At 36.6% G+C, this 27,830-nt stretch overlaps 2 protein-coding genes across 3 annotated transcripts; both read left to right on the top strand.

The window, feature by feature from the left end:
* The first annotated feature begins 2 nt into the window (after positions 1 to 2).
* On the top strand, positions 3 to 9,558 carry LOC135598962 (protein transport protein SEC23 E-like). The gene is made up of 13 exons (XM_065093508.1): positions 3 to 892; positions 985 to 1,158; positions 2,603 to 2,764; positions 3,709 to 3,851; positions 4,623 to 4,698; positions 4,819 to 4,991; positions 5,071 to 5,149; positions 6,247 to 6,324; positions 6,469 to 6,630; positions 6,749 to 7,012; positions 8,519 to 8,623; positions 8,978 to 9,154; positions 9,225 to 9,558. Exons 1-12 carry the CDS (start codon positions 95 to 97, stop codon positions 9,122 to 9,124), a joined length of 2,361 nt encoding a protein of 786 aa, XP_064949580.1. The 5' UTR covers positions 3 to 94; the 3' UTR covers positions 9,125 to 9,154; positions 9,225 to 9,558.
* Positions 9,559 to 11,190: 1,632 nt separating this feature from the next.
* LOC135580778 (protein EXPORTIN 1A) lies at positions 11,191 to 27,111 on the top strand. 2 transcript variants are annotated; one of them, XM_065093507.1, is made up of 32 exons: positions 11,191 to 11,555; positions 12,246 to 12,362; positions 13,266 to 13,358; positions 13,465 to 13,536; positions 13,720 to 13,827; positions 13,897 to 13,979; positions 15,851 to 15,989; positions 16,112 to 16,180; positions 16,384 to 16,461; positions 16,595 to 16,657; positions 16,769 to 16,813; positions 17,305 to 17,409; positions 17,501 to 17,599; positions 18,351 to 18,503; positions 18,908 to 18,967; positions 20,061 to 20,171; positions 20,779 to 20,876; positions 20,964 to 21,072; positions 21,816 to 21,881; positions 22,442 to 22,540; positions 22,638 to 22,718; positions 22,839 to 22,928; positions 23,411 to 23,496; positions 23,642 to 23,722; positions 23,854 to 24,036; positions 25,241 to 25,307; positions 25,387 to 25,497; positions 25,605 to 25,712; positions 25,801 to 25,938; positions 26,005 to 26,142; positions 26,238 to 26,342; positions 26,540 to 27,111. In XM_065093507.1, exons 1-32 carry the CDS (start codon positions 11,460 to 11,462, stop codon positions 26,660 to 26,662), a joined length of 3,174 nt encoding a protein of 1,057 aa, XP_064949579.1. In that variant the 5' UTR covers positions 11,191 to 11,459; the 3' UTR covers positions 26,663 to 27,111. The 2 variants fall into 2 exon arrangements, with proteins under 2 accessions (XP_064949579.1, XP_064949578.1); XM_065093506.1 differs by having other exon boundaries at positions 18,300 to 18,503.
* Positions 27,112 to 27,830: the final 719 nt, after the last annotated feature.

Genomic DNA, 27,830 nt, shown 5'->3' with positions numbered 1-27,830 from the left:
CTCCATCCCCCAAATCTCCAAGCCATCCGAATTCCCGATCGCCGGCGAGAAACCTCCGCCGCCGCCGCCTCGTTGCTGCCGCCACTACATCTACATGGCGGAGGACCTCGCTGGCGCGGGAGCCGCGGCCGCCCCGGACCCCGATGGACCCGACGGCGTCCGCATGACCTGGAACAATTGGCCCCGCTCCAAGTTGGAGGCGAGCAAGTGCGTCGTCCCTGTAGCCGCTTCCATCGCCCCGATCCGCGCCTCCCCGTCTCTCCTCGTCCTCCCCTACAACCCCCTCCGTTGCAAGCCGCCGTGTTCCGCGGTTCTCAACCCCTTCGCTCGTGTCGACTTCGCCGCCAAGATTTGGATCTGCCCCTTCTGCTTCTCCCGCAACCACTTCCCCCCTCACTACGCCGCCATCAGCGAGGCCGTTGTCCCCGGCGAGCTGTACCCCCAGTGCACCACCGTCGAGTACGCCCCACCGCCCCTCGACCACTATTCCGCCCCCTCCTCACCCCAGCCGCCACCCCCCGTGTTCCTCTTTGTCATTGACACCTGCCTCATCGAGGAGGAGCTGGGATTCGTGAAGTCGGCCATGCGCCGGGCCATTGGTCTGCTTCCTGATCACGCCCTCGTTGGGCTTGTCACCTTCGGTACCCAGGTCCACCTCTACGAACTAGGGTTCGCAGATGTGTCCAAGATCTTCGTGTTCAGAGGGACCAAGGAAATCTCCAAAGACCAGATATTGGATCATCTTGGGCTCTCTGCATCCAGCGTCCGCCATGGTGCCGCTGTTGGAGCGCCGGGATATCCCAAGGTGCCGCAAGCCAATGGGTTTCATCCATCTGGATCGGTCAATAGGTTCCTGCTCTCGGCAGCAGATTGTGAGTACGCTCTCAGTTCGGTGAGATTCAATCTTTGCTCCCAAATTGGTTGATTGATTTGTCTTTTTCTTTTTGTTTTAGAGGTAAACATTTTAGTTGTGTTCTGTCGCAGTTGTTGGATGAGCTGCAGACAGATCAGTGGCCAGTTGAAGCAGGGAATCGTGCTTTACGTTGCACAGGGGTTGCCCTAAATGTTGCTTCTGGCTTGCTGGGAGCTTGTATGCCTGGTACTGGGGCTCGCATCATAGCTTTGGTTGGTGGGCCATGTACTCAGGGCCCTGGCATGGTAAAGATGCTTGCTTTTTTTCACGCATAATCTTCATACTTTATTCTGGGATTTATTGATTGGATTGCTGGACTTCAAACCTTTTAAAAGTAAGTGATCCATATTAGTTGAAGATCCTTATATTTGTTGTTTTAGATGATAATAATTAAAAGGGTTATATCATAACTATACCACTTTTGTTGTACAAGCTGGGGCTCGTCTTTTCCAATGATTAATTAGATGCCATGTGAGAGAACTCTGCAACTTTTTAGCATTTTGAAAGTGAGAAGTGCCTATGTTGGCTACTATTATTAGCTTGAAGCAATTTGTTGTAAGATGTGAAATTCATTTAATTGATATTATTCCGAATGACTCTCTCCAGAATAATCCACTTATTCTTGTAAATTCTACATCGGTTTAAAATAATCACCTTGCCATATCTTGAGACTTGATGGTTACTGTAAATTCTGTGGTTTGTTATGTTAGAAGCATAAGTTGTGTTTGTTCAGTGAAAATTCTTTAAGCATGCCTTTGTTTATCATTAGTTGGTAAGTTTACGTTGAAGCTTAGACTAGTTTATAGCTAATTCCTATTCAAGATTAGTGCCTTCATCTTCACAGAAAAGCATCCTTATGAGGCTTAGGAGTGCTACAAAGTTTTGGCCTACATTCCAATTATCTTGTTATGTGCTCTCATTTAGCCTTGTATAAATTATGATCCATTCCAGGACCATCAGCCAGAAGCGCCTTTCTACGGCTGAGTACATGCTTCAAAATTGCATTCCTGTAATTCAGAAGCATACATGTCTATGAATCGCAACCCCTGATGTCCAGTGTCAGGATTCCTGGTATCCCAATTTGGAAAAGAAAAGGGATTTCTGAAGAAGAGGAAGAGGAGAGGAACCTGCCACTGGCAGCCATCAGTAGTTGAGTTGCTGTTACTGTCAGGAGGGAGGGATAGGGTCTACGGGAGAGATTGAGAAGGAATAGGTCGATTCTCCTAGTGAATTTTGCTGTTTACTTGACTTTGTACATGCACCTACCCCCGCTTTCACTTCTGGCAACTAATTTATGGTTCTTGTATTGGCCGAATTAATTTTTTCCTATTTTATTCTGTATGCATCTGTGTTATTCAAGGTTAGTGTGCCTTTTCAATGTAAATTTACTTAGCATCATGCTTCTTGTAGATTGAGTCATTGAGATTGGTTTCTTTAGTACCTTGTGTTAGATTACCTTATCCTAGTTTCTTTTTTGTGCATAACAATTATTTTTCTGAAAGAATGTAATGTACTACACTAATTTTTCCTTGCATAACTTTCTGAAAGAATGTATTCTGAGGTCTCTCATATGTTTTAAAGATATTAATGTTAATTGTTTTCTGGATTTTCAGAATTCTTACATCATTTACATCCTCAAGCTAATTTCCTTCAAACATTCTGTTTATTCACTCAAATTGTGTTTTGCAGATTGTCTCAAAAGATTTCTCAGAGTCAGTGCGCTCTCATAAAGATCTTGATAAAGATGCAGGCACGCATTTTCACAAAGCTGTTAAATTTTATGATAATTTGGCCAAGCAGCTAGTTAACCAGGGCCATGTGTTGGACCTATTTGCTTCTGCAGTTGATCAGGTTTGAGTCAATTATTTTTGTATTAGCAACTTGTTTTGTAATAATGTAGGAGACCTTATTATGCTTTAAAGATTATTATGGATACATGGCACAACTAGACTACTGTCATTGCAGTGCCATGTGTAAGTCTGTTAAACAGTTGACCGGTATGAGTATGAATGGATATGGGATCCTTATGCGAAGAATATTGGACATCATTTATTATAATTCTATTACTTTTCTGATGTAACATTTTTGTGTTAGTTGTATTGTAATGTGTACATGGAATTTGTCTAATTGACATCGATAATATAAGCTTGATAATGAATTGTTAAGATCATAATTCTTGGCACTGGACACCGTTAACTATGTACCATGCATGCAAACACAATGAGATAAACCTGCTTTTTGCCCGCTTCAGCTTGGTGATATCCATTCTAAAGACCTGTCATCTTCCTCCATGACTGATTATAGACATGTGGCTTTCATGGTAATGACTTTATCATCTAAAGATGACTACTGATTAGTTTGACACACGTGCTCTGATGCATGATAAGTGAATGCAATAATGAGCTTATTTAAATTATCCCATTAAACATTTATTTAGTAACAAATTTGTGACAAGAAAGTGTTGAAAATTACCTGAGTGTTTCCCAATATTTTTGATAACTAATGTGGAACTAGGCTGGTCTAGTAAGTCTAAATTTCAACAGGACCTCTTTTTCCTATAAAATAGCCTGTGAGCATTTGGCTGAAAATTATTCCACAAATGTATTTTGCAAAATTTCCTGCAGAAAGTTGACTTGTCAGTAACAAAATGCTGCCATTTTTGTCACTCTCTTCTCTTGTGTGTATACGTGTGTTTTGATTTGAGGAGATTTTGTCATAATCCTATGGTTAAAGATTTTCTTATGTGCTAATTTTATTAACTCATAAAAAATTCTTTTTTGTGTGTATATATCCAGGTTGGGCTTGCAGAGATGAAAGTAGCAGTGGAGAGAACGGGCGGACTTGTAGTTCTTGCTGAAAGTTTTGGACACCCAGTTTTCAAAGACTCCTTCAAACGAATTTTTGAAGATGGCGAGCAGTCTCTTGGTCTTTCTTTTAAGTAATTTTTTTTCACTCCTATACGTACAGTGATATTACATTAAAAACGAAAATTTGAAATAGCTATATACAGGAAGTGATCTCAATTGTCTCCAGTATGAACCAGTTGACATCTAAATCAAGGCCAGAACGTCGTGGAAGCTACAACAAGCTCAAATTACAAATAGTTTTTGAGAATCTAAATTAGTTCTGATTTGGCAGTTTTGAAGTATCGTATGTCTATCAGCTTTAACCAAAACTAAACAAAAAAAATCAGTCAGGTATCATAATTGACTTTGTTCTGGTTTTGACTCAACTTGGAAACTTTGGCAATGTTTCTATCAACAGGAATGGACTTGCATACTTGTTGATAGCTGTTGAAGTAAGTGAAAATTGCAACATGATTCAGTCTTCATTAAATTTGTATATGACCTTATGTCTAATATTTATGAATGAGGATCAACACCAGTAGTAGGTAATTAGTTTGGTTTTTAACCTCACAAGCTTCTTCATCCAGTTCAAATCTTACTCCAGTATTTCTAAGATCAATGGAACCTAAGACCACATGGACACTTAAATCGATGGACCATTGGACTGCTTAAGTGAAAAGCAATTTTTTTCCACTTTTATTTTTGTAACTTTAGGTATCCAACAAAACTGGATTTGAAAATTGCAGTTGATTCTCAGTATTATTTATAACTTTGCCTCTATCGCCTGTTTTAATTATTTTTATATTTTGTTAGTGCCGTATCTTCTGAAGACATTAGTTCTTATAGTTACTTAATTTGTCCAGTGGCACACTTGAGATCAACTGTTCAAAGGACATCAAGATTCAGGGAGTTATTGGACCATGTACATCTTTAGAGAAGGTTATCTTGGATCTTGGTGTTAATGAGGACATAAGATGCATACTGATATGGTTTTTTATTTTGAAAATTTTGGAACTTTGATATCTCTAAAGCATATTGCTAATTCAGTAACATTTGCAGAAGGGAGCTCTTTGTGCCGATACTATTGTAGGCCAAGGAAATACAACTTCATGGAAAATGTGTGGTCTTGATAGGACTACTTGTTTGACGGTATTCTTTGAAATTTCACCAAGTGAACGGCCAAACCAATCTGGAATTCCAAATCCACAATTATATATACAGTTTTTGACCAAGTATAACCCCTCGTCCATTTTGTTTTGTTTGTAACTTGAAAGTAAAACTTTTTAATCAGATAATGTCATTGGCATGTAGTTATCAGGGCCCTGAAGGTCAAATGAGGTTACGGGTTACGACTGTCACTAGAAGATGGGTGGATGGTTCTTGCACAGAGGTTGGTTAGAAACAATTTTGTTCCATGTTTTACTTAAGTACACATAAGAAAATCCTTATTGTTGAGAGTTGTGTTCAAAAGTCATGCGAGGACTTAATTTGTGAGTAATCGAAGTTTTTGACTTGTGCATATATATCATACCTGGTTAGCGAGCAATTGATGTTTGACTTAAGTATTTCCTTCTGCTTTACTTATCACCATGATCTGTTTGATTTGGTTTCTGTTTAATATGTAGGTGATGTAAATAAATATGTAGGTGATGTAGATAAATAAAGCCTTGTGGTTCAAATGTGGAGGCGACTCCTGTTTAATGAAAATTGTCAAAACTTGGTGTATCAAACGCCACTTATATTGGCCATGTTGCCAATATGGTATACAAGAGGAGCACTGGGAATGCAGGCGCCCACTAGCACACCATATGTGGTCACTAGCACATAGGTGTTTGATTTGACTAAAACTTGATATATCTAATGATGCTGGGCTGAGCCCAGTGAATCCCGGCTAGTTGTGGAAACCTTCTCTTACATGGCATAATATAAGATCAGATAGACAAGGTAAATACATACTGCCTTCTAGGACAAGACATCATGGTTTGTCTCTTGAACTTTCTTATTCAGTTTTCTTTACCATTTTTTGAACAAATATTTTTTTTTTGCAAATCTGATCTTTTTGGCCGTTTTGGCTATGAGGATTTAGTTCATATGCTTTTTTCTAAAATCAATTTTATTTGGTTTCTTTAGCTGTCCTTAATCATCAAGTGTTGGTAAGTTGGTCAAATTTGGATCAGGATTCTATAACAGGAGAAATGGAAGCAAGCCTTTAGTCCCAACTATTTGGCACTTGCCAATTACTTCGATGTAAATGTGCATGGTTGCAAGTTTTCTAAAACCCCATGAGAGAACATAAAACATGTTGCTCTTGGTTAATGTTAGTTTATAATCCAATTGTTGTTATGTTCCTTTAACATGCTACTGTCATAAGATAGTTTATTGGATCTCCAGTTTTTGATTGAATATTACTAGAACAATAATGACTATTGCATATTATTAGAACAATAATGGCCACTTGATTGGATTTTGGACATTGTACAATTATAGGAATTGGTTGAAGGATTTGATCAGGAAACTGCAGCTGTTGTTTTTGCAAGATATGTGTCCTTGAAAATGGAGATGGAGGTAAGCTACAGGCTTGCATATTTGCAACTGGATGTTTTATTTTTGTGACAAGAACCCTGATTTTTATTGCTTGGTATAGTATTAGTTGCTATGTACGTTTTCTTGGTTATCATAGCACGAATATGATATATCTTTGCTTTTTAGCAAGAATTTGATGCAACACGATGGTTGGATAGATCCCTTATCCGCTTTTGTTCAAGATTTGGTGATTATCGAAAAGATGACCCTGCTTCGTTTACGCTGAATCCAAATTTCTCAATCCTCCCACAGTTCATGTTCAATCTGAGGCGCTCACAATTTGTACAGGCACGTTCTTAGGATTATTTCCAAGAATTTCAAAATTGGTGAATTTTGAAATTGACACTTTTCAGTTTTGCAAAATTTTATTCAAGTTCTAAATTTCTTCTCAACATTGTTTCTTCAGGTTATTAACAATAGCCCTGATGAAACTGCTTATTTCCGCATGTTGTTGAATCGTGAAAGCATCAGCAATTCTGTTGTCATGATACAGCCTTCACTTCTTTCATATTCTTTTAATTCACCTCCTTCTCCTGCATTATTGGATGTCGCTTCTATATCTGCCGATCGTATATTGTTGCTAGATGCATACTTCAGTGTTGTTATCTTTCATGGGATGACCATTGCTCAATGGCGCAACATGGGTTACCAGAATCAGCCTGAGCATCAGGTAACTTGATGTATTTTTTAGTCCAGTCATATAATCAGTAATGATTGCAATCAGTTTAATTACAAATTCTTGTATTTGATATTTCTTCATGTATTTACAACCTGTAGCTTGAAGTGGAAATTGGCTTTAAAATGATAGTTGAAGAAAATAAAGAAATATTGAGAAAAAGATCTTCTATATCAACTAACTGAAACCTAAACTAAATATTGTATGTAGAATAAAAAAAGAAAAATAAAGAAAGCGATGTGCCACATGTGGACTGTCTAAAATTTGGTGGTTAGCCTGTAGATTCATGCTTGGACCAGTAAATACTGGCTGGTATGTACAGGTCCGGGTGAATATATCTTTTACTGCTATTGTTGACAATTTACTAGGCTTCTTAGTTATGTTCCTATATATTAAACTACTTGTGACCCTATTGCCTACCCAAATTATATTTTTATTTCCACTTTAAAATATCAGGGACCACTTTATTCTTTTTCATTATTTAATAATCTAAATCTAACTTATAATGATTCAATATGCTTGGAGGGTCAATTTTATGGGATATAAAGCTGTAACTTATTCTATGATTTAAAATTGCCCTATTGTTCTGCTCTACGTATGGTTCTTTGTTATGTTAGAAATGTAAAAATAGGCATACTCAGGGTAGAGGCTGGCTCCTGCCATCATGGGGTTGGAGAGGATCAATGTATGCAGGCTTATATTTAGAGAGGATGGAAATGTACTCCAACATATTTAAGATCACAAGCGTTGTTGACCACATTGCAAAGGGTTTTTAGTAGGTGATAATCAATTTGATAGTCATCATAATTTAATAATTCTGTGTACTGTATCTCATCTCTGTGTTATTTTTTTGGCCAAGTGGTGGTTACATCAGGGTTGTGAACATGGTTCGAGGTCCTGGGCACTAGCCCTGTACTGGTCCCTGGAAAGACCAGTACAGGTGTGGTTCATACTATATGGTGGTAAATTGTGGTGGTGGTGCCGAGAAGGGGGAGGAGTATATGGAGAAGAAGAGGAGGAAGAAGAGCAGGGGGGGTGGGGGGTGGGGTGGGTTGTTAGCGGTTATTATATAATTACCCTGAACTGGACCCGATCTGGCAGAAATGGGGAGTCTGTGATCCGGTCGTCTGTTGTACTGGTATTTAGTGCCTGGTTCATACCGGTTGTGGTGTTTTTTTTGAAATCTTGGCCTAACACAACTTTGGCTTAGGATGGCATTTCCACTAACTCAAGTCGGTTCTTCTGCAATTGCCTCGTGCCATTTAGACAAATCGTGGATTACTGCATGTTTAGTAAAGGCATAAATATAGCATGTAGTGGACAGGTATAATATAAAAGAGCCATTAATGTCAAGAAAAAGGCAAATAGAACATGTGTATGAATTTATTTATTTACCTCATATAGGTTTGTTAGGCTTAAGAAAGATATTTAAATGTTGGTGAACCTTTTTTGCCATGAATAACACACCAATGAATTTCTTTTTTTTCTTGTCATCAACAGGTCTTTGCTCAGCTGTTACAAGCTCCCCAAGATGATGCCCAGATTATCATCAAAAATCGTTTCCCTGTCCCCAGATTAGTTATTTGTGATCACCATGGCTCACAGGTATATTTTCAGTTTGCTTTATATTGTGCTATCATAATTATTTATCTGATATGCCATTTTCTTTTGTTCTTGACGAATGCTATTCCAGGACATTATTATTGCTTGCGACTTGGTTACTAATTATGTTGATGTCAGTCTCTGACCACAACATAAACAATTTGATAAGCATTTCTTTAATAGCAAATGCTACAACTCTTCTACATGTTAAATATACTGATATTGTTGGCAAAATGTTGGAACACCCTGGATATGGTAGATCAAGTAACATATGAAGTTCATATTGTTCGTTCACTGTGCTCAAAAGTATTACCACAGCCTGGCTGCTGACAATCTGGTGGTTTGTTTAATTTGTAGGCAAGATTTCTGTTAGCGAAGTTGAATCCATCAGCTACATATAACTCTGCCCATGAGGTTGCACCAGGGTCTGATGTCATCTTCACTAATGATGTTAGCCTTCAAATATTCTGTGAGCATCTTCAGAGGCTGGCTGTTCAGTCATGAGGACTTTGTATTTGACTTGTTTTGAGTGTGGTAAGCATACGTAGGTGTGAGTTGTATTGTTCTCCATCATATACTCATCAGCTTTTCTGTTGACAAACAGGTTTGATGTGCATTATCTGGCTCTTTGGCAAGAACAAGCAAATCCATTGCTCTTTGGTGATTTAAGTTTATTAAGAAATGGTGACGCACAACTTAGGTGGATTTCTAGTCTCCCTGTATGAGGAATTTGGACATGTGGCAGATTAGGTTGACATTTTTGGCTGGAAATTCAGTCAGGAAAAAAACTTCATTTCCTGCTTCTTTGGTACTTTCTTTTGTCTTTTTCTTTTCTTTTTTTGGTCAGAGGTTATGAAGTCCATAGCTCATTAAAAATAGACAATTTTTGGATCTAACCTTTATATAACTTTTATTTTAAGGGAACAGTGTTTTGTGGATGAAGCATGCAAGACCTGAACACTGTTGTCTTGCCTGTTCTATTAGCTTTTTTCATACCAGTGCAAACGTGATTTTTTTATTTCTATCTTTTCTTCAGATCTAGGTTATTAATCTGGGTTATTCGTTCCTGATTGTGCTATTGACTTCTGTTAATTTTACCAATGTGGCTTGTGGGTAGTTGAATCTTTGCAGATTCATATAAAAATGTGCTTGAACTTCTTTTAGCTTAAAAAGGAGTCCAATGAATGTGTGGATTATCGAAGCTTCATTTTTGTTGGGCTCATTTTCTTGTTATAGTTTGGTGCTTGCAGGATCAACATCTTTCCTCCTCCCCAACAGTTCCTATAGCAAATGGAAAATAGAAGATGCAACTTGGGTTCATGGTAAAGTTCCCGTGTGATTTATGTGATCAAAATTTCTCCACCAAATTTGTAATGTATCTACATGATATAGACACTTATCAAATTTAGTTCAAATTCAGGGTTAATTGTAAATTATTTTTTTGTAATTAATTATTTTTAGTATTTGGATTCTTATATTTTTTAAAAGTTATAGGATTTTTATACTTACCAAAGTCAAATAGTTAATTTTATTTTTCCTCATGTCGTTGACATTTGTTGATGGGAATATCTCATATATTCAGTGATAAATTTAAGTGAGTCAAAGTTAACATATGTTCAATGGTAAATCTTATGATATTTTCAGTAATATAGTCGATGATGATGTGTGATATTTTCTTTAGTAGAGTCCATTGCATGAGAAGAAGAAATATGATTAAATATTTTAATTTTATAAATATAATAGAATTAATTATTTTATTTTATCAGGATTCGTCACTTTTGAAAGTATAGGGGTAATTAATTACAAGAGTATTTTATAATTATTCCTTAAATTCATGATATTTATTAAAGATATTGAAGGATGAGTTAGATATAAGATGTTTGGAGATTACAATTTGATGTAGGTCTGAACGTTAAATGAGTTAAAAAAATCAAAAAATTTTTTTATGATAATGCGACATTGAAAAAACTTGACAATTAAATAAAGATAATTGCTTTAATCTTCGTCGATCAAATCTTACATAATTGCTTGATAAAAAATATTATGGAAGATGAAAATAATAAGAGCTTTTTAGACATTTACAACTTTTAATTAAACGGCAATCTAACTTCAGTTTATTGGATAGACATGTGAAAAGAGTTCTTGCTCATATATGTAACCTTAAAATTGCAAATATGCTATTTCGGAACGTTGGGAGGGGTAGACAAGTAAAACCATCTTTTTAATTAATTGACATGTCATACTTCAAAAACCGTGCAAGGATCCCATTGAACCGGACCCAAAGCCACGCCCGCGGCGAGCCGAATCATGATTCGGACACACCGTTTCGTGCCTTCAATTCACGAAAACGTGAATCCCATCGGATCCCGAAATGACCGAAACGCCCCCGTTTCCCTTGGAAAAGGACGATTCCGCCGGCAACAGCGTTTTCGTATTTCCCCCCAAACCCCAGTGGCAGTGTCGTTATTCGCTGGCAACGCCGGCCCCGTTTTCATCCCGCGGAACCCCCATGGCCGCTTCCCCTAATCTATATTTCTTTGCGTCCCTTGATCGCTTGGCGACCACCGAACAGGAGCGAAAGCGAGCGAATAAAGAGAGAAAGCAAGAAAGAAGGAGCGACAAAAGGAGAAGACGACGACGAAGAGGAGGGGAAGCTAGCTTTCTCTCTCGGAATCGAATCCCCTAGCGAAGCTCACGAGGATAGAAGAGCTAGGGTTTGGGAGACTTCCCGCTTTGCCCTCTCCTCTTCGCCCCTTGTTTCTAGATTCTTCCACAGTTCCAGGGCTCTTCGTCGGTGCTTTTTCTAGGATTTGGCCGCTGGATCTTGGGGTGTGGTCCAATGGCGGAGAGGTTGAGGGATTTGAGCAAGCCGATTGATGTTCCCCTCCTTGATGCGACCGTGGCCGCGTTCTATGGGACGGGATCTAAGGAGGAGGTCGGTTTCTCTCCTCGTCCGCGGCGTTCTCTTTGGTTCTGTTACTTTCGCTTTTGGTCTTCGCGTGTTTATTAGGGGTTTGGGTGAGGGTTTGCTGCTGTTGGGTGGGTGTTTGGTGGCCTTTGGGTTTTTCTAGGGTTTTGGATGGTTGTGGGGTTTGATCGTCGGCTTATCGATGAAAAGTAGCTACTTTGTTTTCTGGTTAAATATCGTAACCTGACATGGTCTGATTCAGATAGAAAATGTCACTCCTTTCTTTGCTTTTGTTTGAATGGTTTCTTGCGATAGTGCATTGATTGTGTGGTCTTCCAATCCTAGTTATTTGATTGTTTTCTGGTTAAATGTCGTAACCTGACAGGGTCTGATTCAGGTAGAAAATGTCACTCCTTTCTTTTCTTTTGTTTGATTGGCTTCTTGCAATAGTTCACTGATTGCGTGGCCTTCCAATCCTAGTTATTTGATTGTTTTAGGTGGGAAAAATGTGTATATGCTGCAGTGTCGCTGTCATACTGTTTGAGTATTGCAGCGAGCATTTGTGGAGTGTTATAAATTGTAACTCTTCTTGGTTGGTTAAACATGGCCCTAAGGGCTGGGTGTGGCTTTTTGAATTTTACCCTGTGTAATTACCTTCTGTTATTTGTTTCTTTTATGTGCAAGCTCAGCTGACTTCTGGCTTCCAATTGGTGACAGCGGTCAGCTGCAGATCAGATTCTACGGGAATTGCAGAACAACCCTGACACCTGGCTGCAAGTGGTTCACATTCTGCAGAATTCACAAAGCTTGAACACTAAGTTTTTTGCACTTCAGGTTAGCTGGAAACAGTTATGTGCCTCTTTGATAGTATTATCTTTTCAATATAATGATATAAATCTGAATGTCATGGGTCAGAGAGTCACTCTGGTATGCAAAGTGCACATTAGTTGACTATCTTATCCAGCTATTTAAAAGGCAATGCCTGTCAATCCTAAGATGATGGCATTTGCAGTTCTCCATAAATGTCAATAAGTTGCTACATGATAGGACACTGTATACTATTGTGCTGGTCTCCTAAGCATGAGATATAGATATAGCTAATTATATCCATTGAAAAGAATGCAAGGATAAGAAATGGTGATGACATTTGTAGTAACTTTTCTAATAGGGACATTGATCTAGTGTGTACTCAATTGAATTTTACCTTGAAGCAGCAACAGTTTGGATGTTTGAGATCTGTAAAACGACCCACAAATGGCAAAACATTTTTATGGATGTTCTGCTTGAAGCACACAGCATGAAGCCCACAATTGGGTCTGTTGCAGATGTCCCAAATGGATCGAAAGTCAACCTGATAGTCTCGCCACATTCTTTAGGTTCCAATACGATATGGTGCTGACAGGTGTGTACATGGACAATATCATGTGCTGCATATTAACGGAAAAAAATTTCCGACTATAACTTTTAGTAGATTCTTGCTCTCATTAGCGTTTGTATTCATTTTTTCACATTAATTGTCTGGGAAGTGTACATTTTGATGTGTTCTGAAACAAACTTGGGTTCGGATTATCCTGACTGGACCAAAAAAATTTCTAACCATTGGTAGATGTAATTCTAATTTTTTACTCTTGAAATTTGTTTGTATTTCCTATGTTTCTGTCATCTAATATCACTAGTAAAACTCTTGTAATTTGGAGCATTATAAATAGTCATTTTTTAATTAAAAAAACCTTTTAGGTACTAGAAAGTGTCATTAAGTACAAATGGAATGCCTTGCCAGTCGAGCAGCGTGATGGAATAAAGAATTATATATCTGATGTGATTGTACAGGTAACTGTGGTTCTGTTTGCTGGCATGTATGCATAGTCATTTTTCTTTATGATTTATGTTATAACTGGTTCATCTGGTTTTTGGACATCTTTGCCCATTCAATCAGCTTTCTAGTAGTGAAGTTTCCTTTCGGAAGGAGCGGCTGTATGTCAATAAGCTTAATGTCATATTGGTGCAGGTAATCCCCCTGATTTTTCATATTTGTATTTGCACAATCTTTTGGTTGAAACCAGTAACCATTAGCCTTTCTGTTTATATTACCTGATTTCGATCTTCTTTGGCACAATGCATTAGGAGCATGGATTGAGAAAAGTAGGTTGTGTTTTCTCTTTTTTGATTGTCTGCATTTCCTAAAGAGTAGGTCTTAAAGCATGAGTGGCCAACCAGATGGCAGAGCTTCATTCCTGATCTTGTTTCAGCTGCAAAGAGTAGTGAAACAATCTGTGAAAATTGCATGGCTATACTAAAGGTATGTCTCCTTTTCAGTATTGGTTTCAATATTAAGAATATAAGACTAAAATAGTTGTCAATTGTGCAGCTTTTAAGTGAAGAAGTTTTTGATTTCTCAAGAGGAGAGATGACTCAGCAAAAGATAAAGGAACTTAAGCAGTCTTTGAATAGGTATGTTTGATCTGATCTATGTGCCTTATCATAGTGTTTGTGTGGTTTTTGTACTCGTTGGTCAGCTCTACTAAAAGAATTGTGTCCTCTTACTTAATGTTTTTGTATGATTAATGGATTTTGGTCTTATCTTATTCCAGTAATATAGGTTACAGTCATGACTCCTTTTATCTGCTTTCTGAATATTTTCATTGCTTGATTAAATTGAGTTATTGAAACTTTGATGTGTTGTGATTATTTTAATGACCAAAATATTGTAAGACTCGGGATAGGATCAGAATCTATTACAAATTAATTTAAAACAGACAATTTATGAAATTTGTGTATACACAAGACAAACATAAAATAGAAGTGGGAATATAATGATATTGTTTGAAAGGATTCTTTTATCTTTAGAGTTACTAAATAATTTCTATAATAACAATGATAATATTATGTAATAACTTATCTACATCTAGCTTGGACGATGATGATAAATTCCACGGTGACCCTGATGCTTCTCTAAACGTCATGCATTAACTGTAGAATAGTACAAAAATAAATAAAGAAAAAAAATCCGTGTTTAATGAAAAAGCTCAAGATATCGTTATTCTCTGTGCTAACATTCTTTATTTTCCTGGAAGGTCATGATTTAATCCCTCTCCTTTTCTCTCTTTACCTTCTTTTGTATTACATGATTGTGTATCCAAACACAAATAAAGACAAACTAGTATCTTTATTTCTAAGGCGTAATCACATATTTTCTTTTGGTTATAAATTGTCCAAAATCAGCAAGCTAGTTGAGTTCCATTAACTTTTAACAAGTTCATTGCTCTTTGTCTATATCTTTCTTTTGATTCCATGAAATTGGCTAAATTTGCCTAAATCAGCAAAATATATTTGATTTTTACTGATTCAAGCATTCTTCCCTGAGTTCTAATCATGTGGCAAAAGATATCCGACGAAGTTGGATCAGCTTGGATGACGCTGGTACTGACCGGGCACATCATGTTGGAATCAGTCAATATAAGAAACTATGGTCCAATGTCAAGAGTTTGCATTGACAGTGCCTTTGGTTCTTTAAACAGAGTCAGCAAGAGAATTTTTGCAGCTACTTATTTTCCATTGTGATGCATTGGCTTAAGAATTTCTTTGCTGGCACTGCCACTTGGTTAATACCTAGGTTTTATGCTATCTTTTTAGTTGGGTCATTGATTATTAGTTGCAACTAGGATCTGTTAATTTTGGAAACTGTAGAAGGCCAGTTCTGATTTTGACACCTGTATTTTCTAAACTCAAGTTCCAAGATGGTCAAGTGCAGAGTGATTTACCCGATCGATGAATAACTGATGGTAAATAAGAGCCTTTTGTTTTCAATAAGACTGAGCCTTTTCAACTGGAAAAATTCTCCATGAGCTGCCTTGACCTGAAAATATTCAGAATGGGAACAATGTTTGATGCTGGAAATTGTAGGTGTCCAAGGATTAAATGACAAAATCACAATTAAATTTGAATGCATTTTTTGTTTCTTATATGTTACATTTGGAAAACAGTTGTGTTGTGTTCTTTATTCTTCTATCTAGCAGGAAACTTTGTCGCATTAGTTTGTATTTGGTTGTTGCATGATTCTTTTGGGGGGCTTTTTCTTTCTGTTGTGACACTGGGTTTCATACAGAAGGTATTCCTTTACCATTCTTGCCATATTTTCTATAAATTACTGTTTCTCGTGACCTGTAAAACTAGTGTTCTTGTAATAGGAAAGATTAATATTCTTCAAATATAATTGTCTTAGCCAATTTCGCAAGGTTTGATGCTGTTCTTTATTTTTGCAATTTGTTGTATTCACTCATATAGTAACATTGTAATTTATACTTTTTCTGTCTTCAAAACAGTGAATTTCAACTCATCCACGAGTTATGCTTATACGTACTGTCAGCATCACAACGAACAGAGCTTATCCGGGCTACCTTGGCAACCCTTCATGCTTTTTTATCATGGATTCCTCTTGGTTATATATTTGAATCTCCACTGGTTTGTTTGTTGATGACCATAAGCTTCATTTATTGATTTCTTTAGTCCATTTGGTTGATGGTAAAAATATATTTTGGTGTAATTAATGTTATATTTAGCTTATATATTGTGGTAATTGTCAGCTGGAGATACTCTTGAAATTCTTTCCTATCGCATCATACCGGAACCTTACACTTCAGTGTTTGACAGAGGTACATGTCTGTTATGTTGTTTTAAACTTGTGGTTGATAGTTTCCTTGATGTTACCTTTGATGCGAAGATTGTGCTGTATATTTTCATTTGAAGTGGCATAAAAACACTGCAAGAGATTGCATTTGCAATAGAATCTTAGGCCTTGTCTTTATCTCGTCCTTGCAGAAGTTTTATAACAAGTTAATCTACTACTAATTGACAGGTTGCGGCGCTTCAGTTTGGTGACTTCTATGACATGCAGTATGTGAAGATGTATACAATCTTTATGATACAATTGCAGGTATTTTTATTTTGTTGATGTGTTTTATTTTTAAAATTGTATATCTATTTAACTTTCTTTTTATGGACATTGCTGTCTTGCGTTGTCTATTCTGTACTTCTATTATGTTGAGACTGTTTATTATGATATGTAGACTGTCATCCCACCTGGTACAAATATCTCTGAAGCTTATACAAATGGTTCCAGTGAAGAACAGGTACACTTATTTTCCCTTTTTGTTTAATGAGTTGATCTCTTCCTCTCTGCAATTAATTTGTTTCTTTATGATATGCAAATGAACCATGCTAACATTTTTTTTCTTTTATAGGCTTTCATCCAGAACCTTGCATTGTTTTTTACTTCGTTTTACAAGGCAAGTTGTTTCTTCCTCTTGTTCAACTTCTTGAAACTAATTGTTAGTTGCATATATGCGAGACATATTTTCTTTCGTAGAATTATGATGTTTGTATAAGTTTATATTATTTAGGAATTGCAATCAAGAGGCTAATCATTGCTTTGTTCTTGTTTAGTTAAAGTCTTGGTTGATATATTATGGCCCTTATTTTGTTGATCATCAGTGAGTGCATCTATTGATATTGTTTGGAATTGAGAAAAAAAAATTTAGTTAGAATTTGGGATATCTTTGTTTTCCAGAATATTGTTTTTGTGGTCATAAAGAGCTTGATGTTTGTGTAACTTCATTATGAATTATTGTTACTGTCTTCATCCTTGAAATCACACTTGCTGTACCATAGATTTAACAAGAGACTTTGATCACAACATTCCACTGTTAGCTTACGAGTATTAATAACAACTTGCTTTTAAAAACCTGTTGCATTAATGTGGCTCCCTTTCCTTTTGCAGTCTCACATACGAGTACTGGAATCTCCTGAAAATAGAGCTGCCTTATTGATGGGCCTTGAGTATCTTATTGGTATCTCATACGTCGATGACACTGAGGTTTTCAAGGTACGAGTATACTTTTCTGTAGTATATGATTAAATTATGTGCATTGCCTTGTCACCTATTGTGGTGAACATTTTCTTGAACATATGGGCAGGTTTGCTTGGATTATTGGAATTTACTGGTTCTAGAACTGTTTGAAGCGCATCACAACTTGGACAACCCTGCTGTTGCTGCAGGCTTGATGGGTCTTCAGGTATATCTTCATGGCAATTGATGTTAAACTGTTTCTCTTTATTCATATGCAGTTATTATATAAATTGAGGGGTATTTGTTGTGCTCCTCTTTACTTTATAGCTCAAGATTGAGAAATCCTCTCCTGTTTTTGCATCTAGGTTTCCCTCCCTTGAATCCGAGCAAATATTTTACAGTTAACTACTTAACATTACCTATATATTTCTACTTTTGATATTAGCTATTCCTTTCTTTGTTGTGTTCTGGAAGATGGTTCTTCTATAATGTTACTGTAGGAAAAAATATTGAGTTTTTTGTTGCTTTAGTATGTTTCCTGATCAAGTGTCTCATTGGTGCAAATCTTCATCGTCAAATGAATGGATGCTGGATATTTTACATAAATATGTTTGAGGTTTTACTTCATTAATGTCCTTAAAGCTGGTTTCAGCATTGTTTTTGTTACTCTCATGATACTTATAAGCAAAATAGATACATGGTGATTCTAGTTCAATTGCAGTAGTATCATTTTGAAATTGATAAGCTATTATTCTATCTTGATGTCGTGTTTTCAACTCAAGCATATATAATTCTAGATCCAGTGTGATCATATATCTCCTGTTGTTTATCTACATGCATAGTCAATTTGTTCTCGTACATCATCATGTTACTTGATGCCTTTTTTAAGACTGTTTTTACCATGACATAGCTTATGGTTTCTTCAGGCTACACTGATACCAGAAATGGTTGATGGCCTTGGTTCACTGCTTCTGCAGAGGCGGCAGCTTTATTCAGGTCCATTATCAAAGTTAAGAACGCTCATGATTTGTCGTATGGCTAAACCAGAAGAGGTTTTGATTGTTGAGGATGAAAATGGAAATATTGTTCGTGAAACTATGAAAGACAATGATGTGCTTGTTCAATATAAGGTTTGTGCTTGATTCCTTTTCTGGAGAATATAACAATCTCTCTCATTTTCTTCACTTGGCATATGCATCTGCTTGACTCCGAAACTTCCTTTGTAGCCCTTTTCCTTTTTTGTGAACACTGAAACATTTAATCTTTATCAATGTTTGCCTGTTTATTTTGGTGTAGGTTGTTTGTTTAAAAGCAAAATTGGATTCTTGGTTTAACATAGTCATTGAATATCCTTTAATTTAGTGTTTAAATAAATGGGTTAGGCTTTTTATATCAAAATGCACTGCTACTGTAGATGACAAACTTACTGTAAAACTGTCTTTTCTGGCATCATAATTGGTTTTCTGGTATCTTAATTGCCATTGTTTTAAATTTACTTTGACTTGCTTACAATTAATTTGATTCACTATTGCAGATCATGAGGGAAACACTTATATACTTGTCACACCTTGATCATGAGGACACAGAACAACAGGTACATCCTGATCTTGCTTTATCCTTGTTAATTTTTGACTATGAACAAGAAGTGTTTTGAACTATTTTCTGGCAATGCTTGTGTTATACTTGCAACCTGTCTCTTTCATATGTGTGCTTGTTACTACCATGAGTTACAGAAATTTGTATTTACTGTTAAAAGATTACCTAAGGTCTACTTCACAGCTGGGCATCAGCAAGTTATGTCATACATACATTTAGATTGGTGAACTGTAAACGTCAACACAGTTCTTATTTCATATCTTACATTACTTGTGAAGTATATGGACAAAAGTCCTAGTGCCCAGTCCATCCAAAATTGTTGGCTACATTTATCGGTCAATCTTGGTGACTAATCACAGTTTACTATTTTTACTGACGGTCATATCTGTGCTTGGGCCAGAACTTGATTTTGGGACATGACATGATCTCTAAAGAGGAAAATGAGCTCTGAAACATCTACAACTTTTGGTTTGTAAGTGAAGGGTTCCAGAAGAAGTGGATAAGATTACAGTGCAGCAACATTTACCATGTACTATTCATGTAGATTGCTGAAATAAACATGAATTGTGAAATTTGTCTATGTTTGTGGATATTATACAGACAACTCCGTGGATACTCCTAGTCCACTGCAGTGGGTCTTGAAGTTTATCATTTTCTCATTCGTATCTGGTTTTTGATAGGTTTTGTTGAGTTGTAGTTGACTAAATGATACTAAAACTACTATTCTTGTAGAGAAAAAATTATGCTAGTTGAACAGGTTTTGCTAACTATTACTATATCTAGTTCAGTTAAGAGCTTATTTCACATTTCATCTGGCTTTGTGACTGCAAGAATCTTGTCCTCAAAGCCATTACGGTTCGTAATTGGTTGTGATCTATAGAAGTGCTATAATTTTTTGTTTACAATTGATCTTGCTTTTCAAATTCTTAGGGTGTAACTATCCATTTTTTGCAGTTAAAATATGTAAGTTATTGGATATTTATGTTTTCATTTTAATTATACTTTATTCGTGTATAACTTCATTGCTTGAAATTGTCCAACCATCTTTACTAATAGCAAATTGATCCATGCATAATTTCTTTGACTTGCAGATGTTGAAGAAGTTGAGTAAGCAATTGAGTGGGGAAGAGTGGTCTTGGAACAACTTAAACACATTGTGCTGGGCTATTGGATCAATATCGGGTTCAATGATGGAGGAGCAGGTACTTTTCCTAATGATGATGATGCTCATACTTATTGGTGAACGTAAACATAGACTTAGAGGAATTTAATTAATTGTCTCTGTCATTTTTGTGTAATTAGCTGTTTTTTGTTGGTAAATGACGTCCACTGTTTTGTTGGAAGGCTTAAATTCTTGGTTGAAGTTTGGATCCATTTTTAGGTTTCATCAGGTATTGTAAATGTTATGACATGATTATTTGTCAGAAGATGTGGCGAGACCAGACAATGAACTTATGTCTTGTGCAAGATATTTATGATCAACCAAACATGTTAGGGTTGATAAATTTTCTTTTTGACAGTGGACACATGGTTCTTAAGATCAGAATCCTTAGCTGCAGTGTTATGTGAGATCTGTCTCTTTAATTTATTAAGTATTCTGCAAAATTTAACATGGTTGGCATAGTTTTTTGTTTTTGCTTTCTTACGTTTATTTCAGATCTTTATAGGATAGTTAAGCTTCACCTTGTCTAGATTTGCAATTCTCATCCGTTTTTACTTACTTTCTATTGTCAATAATTCTTTTATATGGTTTATGGCATATGAAATAACTAATGATTATTAAATTTCTAATGGTTTTGATGTTGCCAGGAAAATAGATTTTTAGTAATGGTCATTCGTGATTTGCTGAATCTTTGTGAAATTACGAAAGGAAAAGATAACAAAGCTGTGATCGCTAGCAATATCATGTGAGCAAACACTTCTGTTCTATTATCTTTTGGCTGCATCGGTAATTTTGGCTTTTAACCCATTCAATTGTGTGGTATAAATTTTAGGTATGTTGTAGGACAGTATCCGAGGTTTCTCCGAGCCCATTGGAAATTTCTTAAAACAGTTGTGAATAAGTTGTTTGAGTTTATGCATGAAACTCATCCAGGAGTTCAGGTACATCTTTTGCTTATTGTTTATTATCTTCTTGAGATATTTGATTACTGCTATGCCTTAATGAGTCCAATAGGTTTGGAAAAGATTGTTTGGGCTGTGGAGCAGAATATATGTTGAACACTGTTCAAAAGAAAGATAATTCACATTTTAGTCCTTGGGTTTTAAACATGTTGGTCATGTGAAAATGCTAGGTACTGATTTTGTAGTAACAAGCAAATGCCACCAAACTTTTAACTTAATAATTATAATTGCGTAAAATGTGTGTGTTTTTTTTAAATTTGCTACAAACAGCTTAGGTTCATGATGCAAATGGTAAATCTAAATTTCTTTTGAGATGGCTGATTTATGTTAGGTTAATATGGTAGAATCTTGTAGAGGTTTTAATTGAGGTTTTGGTTTTTGCCCCATTGTCTGAAGCTGAAAGTAGGAGCTGATCAGCTTGTGCTTCAACTGGCAGAATGCTGGAACTAACAGAACTCTAGTTCCTGGTTACTTTAAGCCAAAGAACCAAAGTCTATTGTTCTTATCTTCCACTTAGGTGATTGGTTTATGCCAAACAACTAAGTCCATGAATCCTATCAGCTATATAAGTACTTGCATATATGTTTCCAGTTAGCTGTTTTGACTAATACTGGTTTCACTAAGTTTGGTTTTCCAACTACATATCAATGATCGCATAATTTGATATGTGTCATATGATTTTGCCCTCTTGTGCTGCATACTGAACTTTGTTTTTTTTCCAGGACATGGCTTGTGATACTTTTCTGAAAATTGTCCAGAAATGTAAGCGTAAGTTTGTGATCACCCAGGTAAGCTGACCTTTGCTTATCAACAACGAGTTATGGCAGTAACTCTCCTTTTGTACTTATGAACACTTTTCTATTTGATATTATCTTTTTCTAATTTAAACTACTCTGCTATAGTGGGTGGTATGGAGATAGTGGAACTCTTTTTTTGTTTTTTCTTTGGTGGTGAGGGGAGGGGTTCAGATCTTCAGCAGTCCAATAACTTTTGAGAAGTATTATTTGTTTCCTGATTTGGCATGCCAATTTGGTGACATCACCTGCTTTCTTGGTTGGCTTACTTTGTCTGGTCATGATGCTTGGGCCCCTCTGTATCTAAAGTTCTCTGGAGATTGTGGAAGTTTTGTTAAACTTTATGAAACTATACCACTCAGCCGTTTTTTTAATTTTAATAAGGAATCCTAATGTGAGTTCAGGTGCATGGATAATTTGCTGGGGGTCCAAATCGTTTCTTTAATGGGCTTTAAGAGTCATAGAGTTCAGTCATCATCAAAGATACTCTATTAGCATGACCTTAGATTCTGCAAGCATTTATCTTATGGAAAGAATGTTTTCTGAGGATACAGGTAGGAGAGAATGAGCCATTTGTTTCTGAACTTCTGTCGAGTCTACCAAGTACTGTTTCAGATCTTCAGCCTCACCAGATTCACTCATTTTATGAATCCGTAAGAATAACAATTTATACTCTCATCAAACTATTGTTCTGATCAATTTTAACAGAATTTTGTAGATTCATAAATGTTCTATTGTCTCTGAATGCAGGTTGGCCATATGATTCAAGCAGAACCTGATCCTTCTAAGAGGGATGAATATTTGAGAAGGTTAATGGATCTTCCAAATCAGGTAAGTACGAATTCTTTCCAAACTTTTCAAGTTTTTAGTCATATGCTAATAAGTAACAACATATTTGTATTTTGTACCATACCTAGTGGTGTCCTTACTGCAATGTATGATTATTTGTAGAAATGGGCTGAAATCATTGGACAAGCAAGTCTTAGTGTTGATGTCCTGAAAGATCAAGATGTCATAAGAGCAGTTCTTAATATATTGCAGGTACCTGCAGAAAAATCTTTTTTATTTTTCAATTAGCAAATGACAGTCTGATTAATCATTACCAAAATTTACATGCTATGTTGGTTGAAAGTTAGTGTTGCATTATTCATATTGCTTATTTTCTAAGGCCATAGTCTCTCTATTGATGCGTAATTTGTGTCTACTCTTTTTTCAAAAGATTCATTTTTTTATTCATATCCTAATTTGGACCTTACTGTCTTCAAAGAACATGCTGTAGAAGTCCTTGCTTTCTTACATAATGTCTGATAACTAATTGTTAGTTTCTATTATGTCTTGTGATACGTAGAAATCTATAATCGTACTTCTAATGCGTTTGACTACTTGCAGAAATGACTAATACTAGTGACATATAGCTATTAGTAGCATTTGTTGTAATGATTATGATGTTCTGCTATTGTGTTTATTTTGTGACTGCATTAGTAACGTGTTTCTAATTTTGTGTGTTTGGTGATGCTTGACAGACAAACACAAGTGCTGCTAGTTCTCTTGGGACATATTTCTTTCCACAAATATCTCTGATATTCTTGGACATGCTTACTGTATACAGGTGGACATTCTTTAATGTTTTGTGGTTTTATATGAAAATACAGGGAATTAGAACTTTCTTTTCCTATGTCACCCACATAAACCCTGCTTTAATCAATTTTTGCTTAAATGTTACAGACCTGATAATATATGATTCTTCTTTACAGAATGTACAGTGAGTTAATATCTAGTAGTATAGCTGAAGGAGGGCCCTTTGCGTCAAAAACATCTTTTGTGAAGCTTTTGCGGTATGGTTTAACAGTTTGCTCGTTGTCTTGCTGCCAATTAATTTTTCTGATTATTTAGGCCTTTTAAATCTATAGGGAAAATGTTTATTAAAAACTTTAAAGAATCTATGTTCATTTTAATATAATAACAGATCTGTGAAACGGGAGACACTCAAGCTAATCGAGACATTTGTAGACAAGGCTGAAGATCAGCCACATATCGGAAGGCAGTTTGTGCCACCAATGATGGATCCTGTCCTTGGTGACTATGCTAGAAACCTGCCAGATGCCAGGGAATCTGAAGTTTTGTCACTCTTTGCAACAATTATAAACAAGTATGTATAAGCTCCAGAAAATTTTCCATATGTTCATGTTTATCTATTATCGCAAAACACGTACTTTATATTCATTTTTTGGTTAAGATATTAGAGATCAATGTTTCATAAGGAGTGCCGGACTAATTGTTTCTGCATCCACACGGCTTCAGTATGCACACACATGTTTTATGCTGAACTTTTTGGACTTTATGAGTTAAACTTTCATCGAGTAATAGGTCTAGGAAATAAGGACATGCTGAGAGTGCCTTTATGGAGTTTGCTATGTTTTGTTCAGGATCTTGGGATAACCATGATGGTGCATTCTAGATGTACTGATTTTCATATTGGTTAACTAGTTCCGGTTGCAGAATGCCATATTAGTACCAGTCAGAACATGGTGGATCCTATCTGTTTTGGCCATTGTTTTTGTGTCTCAGCTGGTTTGACCTGCCAAAACATTGCTTTCTTCAAGCACCATGGAGGCATTAAATGAGTCTGCATGTGCATCTCTTGCAGAATGCATCCTATGTGGCATTACTTGTCTCCACTGTGTGCCTTGGGCTTCCGGATATTCAGTTATTTTGTTTACTTTAGATAAGTCGGTTCTTTAGTACATTGATCACCAAGTCTTTGAGGAAATCACATGTTCCACGAGAATTTTCAAATATAGAAGCAAAGTGCATTTACCCAGTCTGACATTGATTCAGTGACTGGGGGCAGAAATTCCCTCTGAGGTAGCTGATTGATCACATTGGAGTTTTTTCCCCTGCAGATGAGCTTAAAAAATGCTATCTCATCTATTAATCATGTGGGTTCAGTGTCTGGGGGCAGAAATTCCCTCTGATGATAGTGATGAGCTTAAAAAGGATAGAATCATTTTTATGTTAAATGCAGAAAAAATAATAACGATGATATGTATATCATTTAGGTCATGAATGATTCAATGATCTTGAATACTAACTTTAGTATGCATGTTGTGTGGCACTGTGGCTCTTAGTTATGGAATGAATTCAGTGATGGATAAATTTAGTTGCTAGATTGTTCTTAAAATTTGAAGCTCAAGAACTGCAATTCTTAGTTCAATCTTCTGTTAATAATTTATAATGATTATTTACAATAGAATTGATCCGCATCTATGTCCAATACACCTACATTATTGTTATCAGTCCATTAACTTCCTGGTTTCCTATCTTTATGCTCATATTGAACTCCGTTCATGCAGATATAGAGGTGTCATGATGGAGTATGTACCTCGCATATTTGAAGCTGTTTTTCAGTGCACGCTTGAGGTGAGGAGTATGAACTTCAGATACTTTTGCAGATGTTAGAGTTTGTTTCATTCTGCTGCAAACTTCAACGTTGTTTCAGATGATCACCAAGAATTTTGAGGATTACCCAGAACATCGCCTTAAGTTTTTCTCTTTACTGCGTGCAATTGGTACTCACTGTTTTCAAGCTTTAATTCAACTCTCAAGTCAGGTGAGCAATGATTTCATTATTTATCTATTTGGATATGTCATATTACATGCCCATCTGCATGGCTTATACTTTATGGTTTCATTTCATGTATTTCTGTTCTATGTCAGCAATTGAAACTTGTGATGGATTCAATCATCTGGGCTTTTCGGCATACTGAAAGGAATATTGCTGAGACTGGACTTAGTCTTTTGTTAGAGTTGCTGAAGAACTTCCAGGTTTGGCAGATGTTCCAAATTAGGACAGCTTTCTGATATATTGCTGAGACTGGCCTTAGTCTTACCATCTGATACGATTTATTGTCAGGTTTCGGAGTTCTGCAACCAATTCTATAGAACATACTATTTGACAATCGAGCAAGAAATTTTTGCTGTCCTGACAGATACATTCCACAAGCCTGGCTTTAAGTTGCATGTTATAGTGCTTCAGCATTTGTTTTGTTTGGTAAGAAGTAAATACATTATTACCTTTTTTGCATGGTCTATTCACTGAATTTTGGTTATACTTCAGGTTGATTCTGGTGCATTAACAGAGCCCCTATGGGATGCTTCTACAGTTCCATATCCATATGCAAATAATACAGTATTTGTTCGTGATTACACCATAAAACTATTAGGATCATCTTTTCCAAATATGACGACACCAGAGGTAAAGATGAGATTCTAATCCTGTTATATGTTATGTTATCCTGTTTATTTTCACTGAAAGCTTGTTGCTGAATAACAGTGCTTTTCTTTTTCTAGATAACTCAATTTGTTGGTGGATTATTTGAGTCAAGAAATGATCTTCCAACCTTCAAGAACCATATACGAGATTTTCTTGTGCAATCAAAAGAGTTCTCTGCTCAGGTATTGCTAGTGTGACTAATGTTGAATACTGTTGCGCTTCCTTGTGGGTTTAGAACACAATTCATGGTGTATTACCATAGAAGAAGATGCAGTGTTAGTCTATCATATTGCCTCTAGCAGCTGCTGAAAACTTCATACAAGGTGTATGGCTTCTGTGTACAAGGATGTTGCTCATCACAAAACTTTTTATGCCACAGGACAACAAGGATCTTTACGCCGAGGAGGCTGCAGCGCAAAGAGAACGTGAACGCCAGAGAATGTTGTCGATCCCCGGGCTAATTGCCCCAAACGAGCTACAGGATGAGATGGTGGATTCATAGTGTCCGGAGGTGTTGCAGTGATAATTACAAGTTTGGTTTTTTTTTTTTCTTTTGTTTCCTCGTTTTCGATTCCGATGGGTGCCTCACATATCATTTGGCCGATTTCCTGGCCAAAAGTAGATGGGAGGCTTTCTCAATTTCTAATTTGATTTCATGGGAAGTTAAAAAGGAGGTGATGGTCTGTCAAAGCAAGAGCTGTTTTGACTGCTGGTGATGCTTGCAGGTTCGTACGAAATTGTCTGGTTGAAGTAGCGGCAGCTTCTTGGTAGAATGAATGTATTTCCTAATATAGGGGGAAGGGAAGGGGGAGTTGGTGTGTAGGGGCAGCTTCTTGGCTTAATGTATTTGCTAATATAGGATGTTTTGACCCATCAGTAGTGGTGTCACACAATGTGGTTTTTTTTTTACTTGCGCATCTTTATAAGCAATAGGAGCATTATCGTTTGACATAGCGCTCCTCCTTAGCATCCTCGTTTGTTCCCCGTCAAGATGTAATCGAGTACCAGTCGTTGGAGGTGAACGAACTCTCTCACCTTGGGCGATGGCCACCGACCAAAAGCCTCCCACCATTTCAATTCATGACGTCCTCGTAATCTTTTCTAATACCCAGACTGGTCATCGTAACGAGTCCTAATGCTGTCTGTTTTGGAAATTGAAATCAGTATGGAAATTGGATCTGTTTTGAATCGATTTGTCTAATGCTGTAAGATTTTATTTATTTTAGAATTTTTTTCAAAATACCCTTTCAATTAACCCTTTGTCAGGTTTTATTAAAAAGGAGTAAATTCATTTAAAGATAATCTTTTTTTTTGGTTGACTGGTTCGAAATCAAATAAATAGACCGACGGAATTGAACCACCGAAATCCATTTTTGGTTCGGTTCGATTCTAAACCATCGTACCTTCGTATCGAACCGTACCTACCATATAGTAGTGTGTCATGAATCCATTCGCGAGTATGGTTTTGTCTCACATGCCAAGCCCCATCGACACAGTCCGTGACAAAGGAGAAATCATCGGTTAAACCTCAATCCTCCTGAAAAAGAAAAATCTCCCGGATAACAAACATGCTGAAGAATTCCTTTTTCAGAGGTGTAGATGCCACTCCATCGTCTCCAGGTACAGAAATATCTCTTCTACTCTCCAGAAATGCATCTTTTATATCAGGA

The sequence above is a fragment of the Musa acuminata genome, chromosome BXJ2-1 (genome assembly GCF_036884655.1).
Source record: "Musa acuminata AAA Group cultivar baxijiao chromosome BXJ2-1, Cavendish_Baxijiao_AAA, whole genome shotgun sequence".
Lineage (NCBI taxonomy): Eukaryota > Viridiplantae > Streptophyta > Magnoliopsida > Zingiberales > Musaceae > Musa > Musa acuminata.
The sequence above is the reverse complement of the archived record's forward strand: the minus strand, read 5'-3'. Positions and strand labels throughout refer to the sequence as shown.

Bases quoted from the DNA above. Each gene is read 5' to 3' on its own strand.
- LOC135580778 (XM_065093506.1), top strand. From the start codon at position 11,460: ATGGCGGAGAGGTTGAGGGATTTGAGCAAGCCGATTGATGTTCCCCTC. The intron at 18,504-18,907 runs GTTTGTGCTTGA...TCACTATTGCAG, and splicing joins ATGTGCTTGTTCAATATAAG to ATCATGAGGGAAACACTTAT. The intron at 20,172-20,778 runs GTACTTTTCCTA...TGATGTTGCCAG, and splicing joins GTTCAATGATGGAGGAGCAG to GAAAATAGATTTTTAGTAAT.
- LOC135598962 (XM_065093508.1), top strand. From the start codon at position 95: ATGGCGGAGGACCTCGCTGGCGCGGGAGCCGCGGCCGCCCCGGACCCC. The intron at 4,699-4,818 runs GTTATCTTGGAT...TAACATTTGCAG, and splicing joins CATGTACATCTTTAGAGAAG to AAGGGAGCTCTTTGTGCCGA. The intron at 6,325-6,468 runs GTAAGCTACAGG...TTTGCTTTTTAG, and splicing joins CCTTGAAAATGGAGATGGAG to CAAGAATTTGATGCAACACG.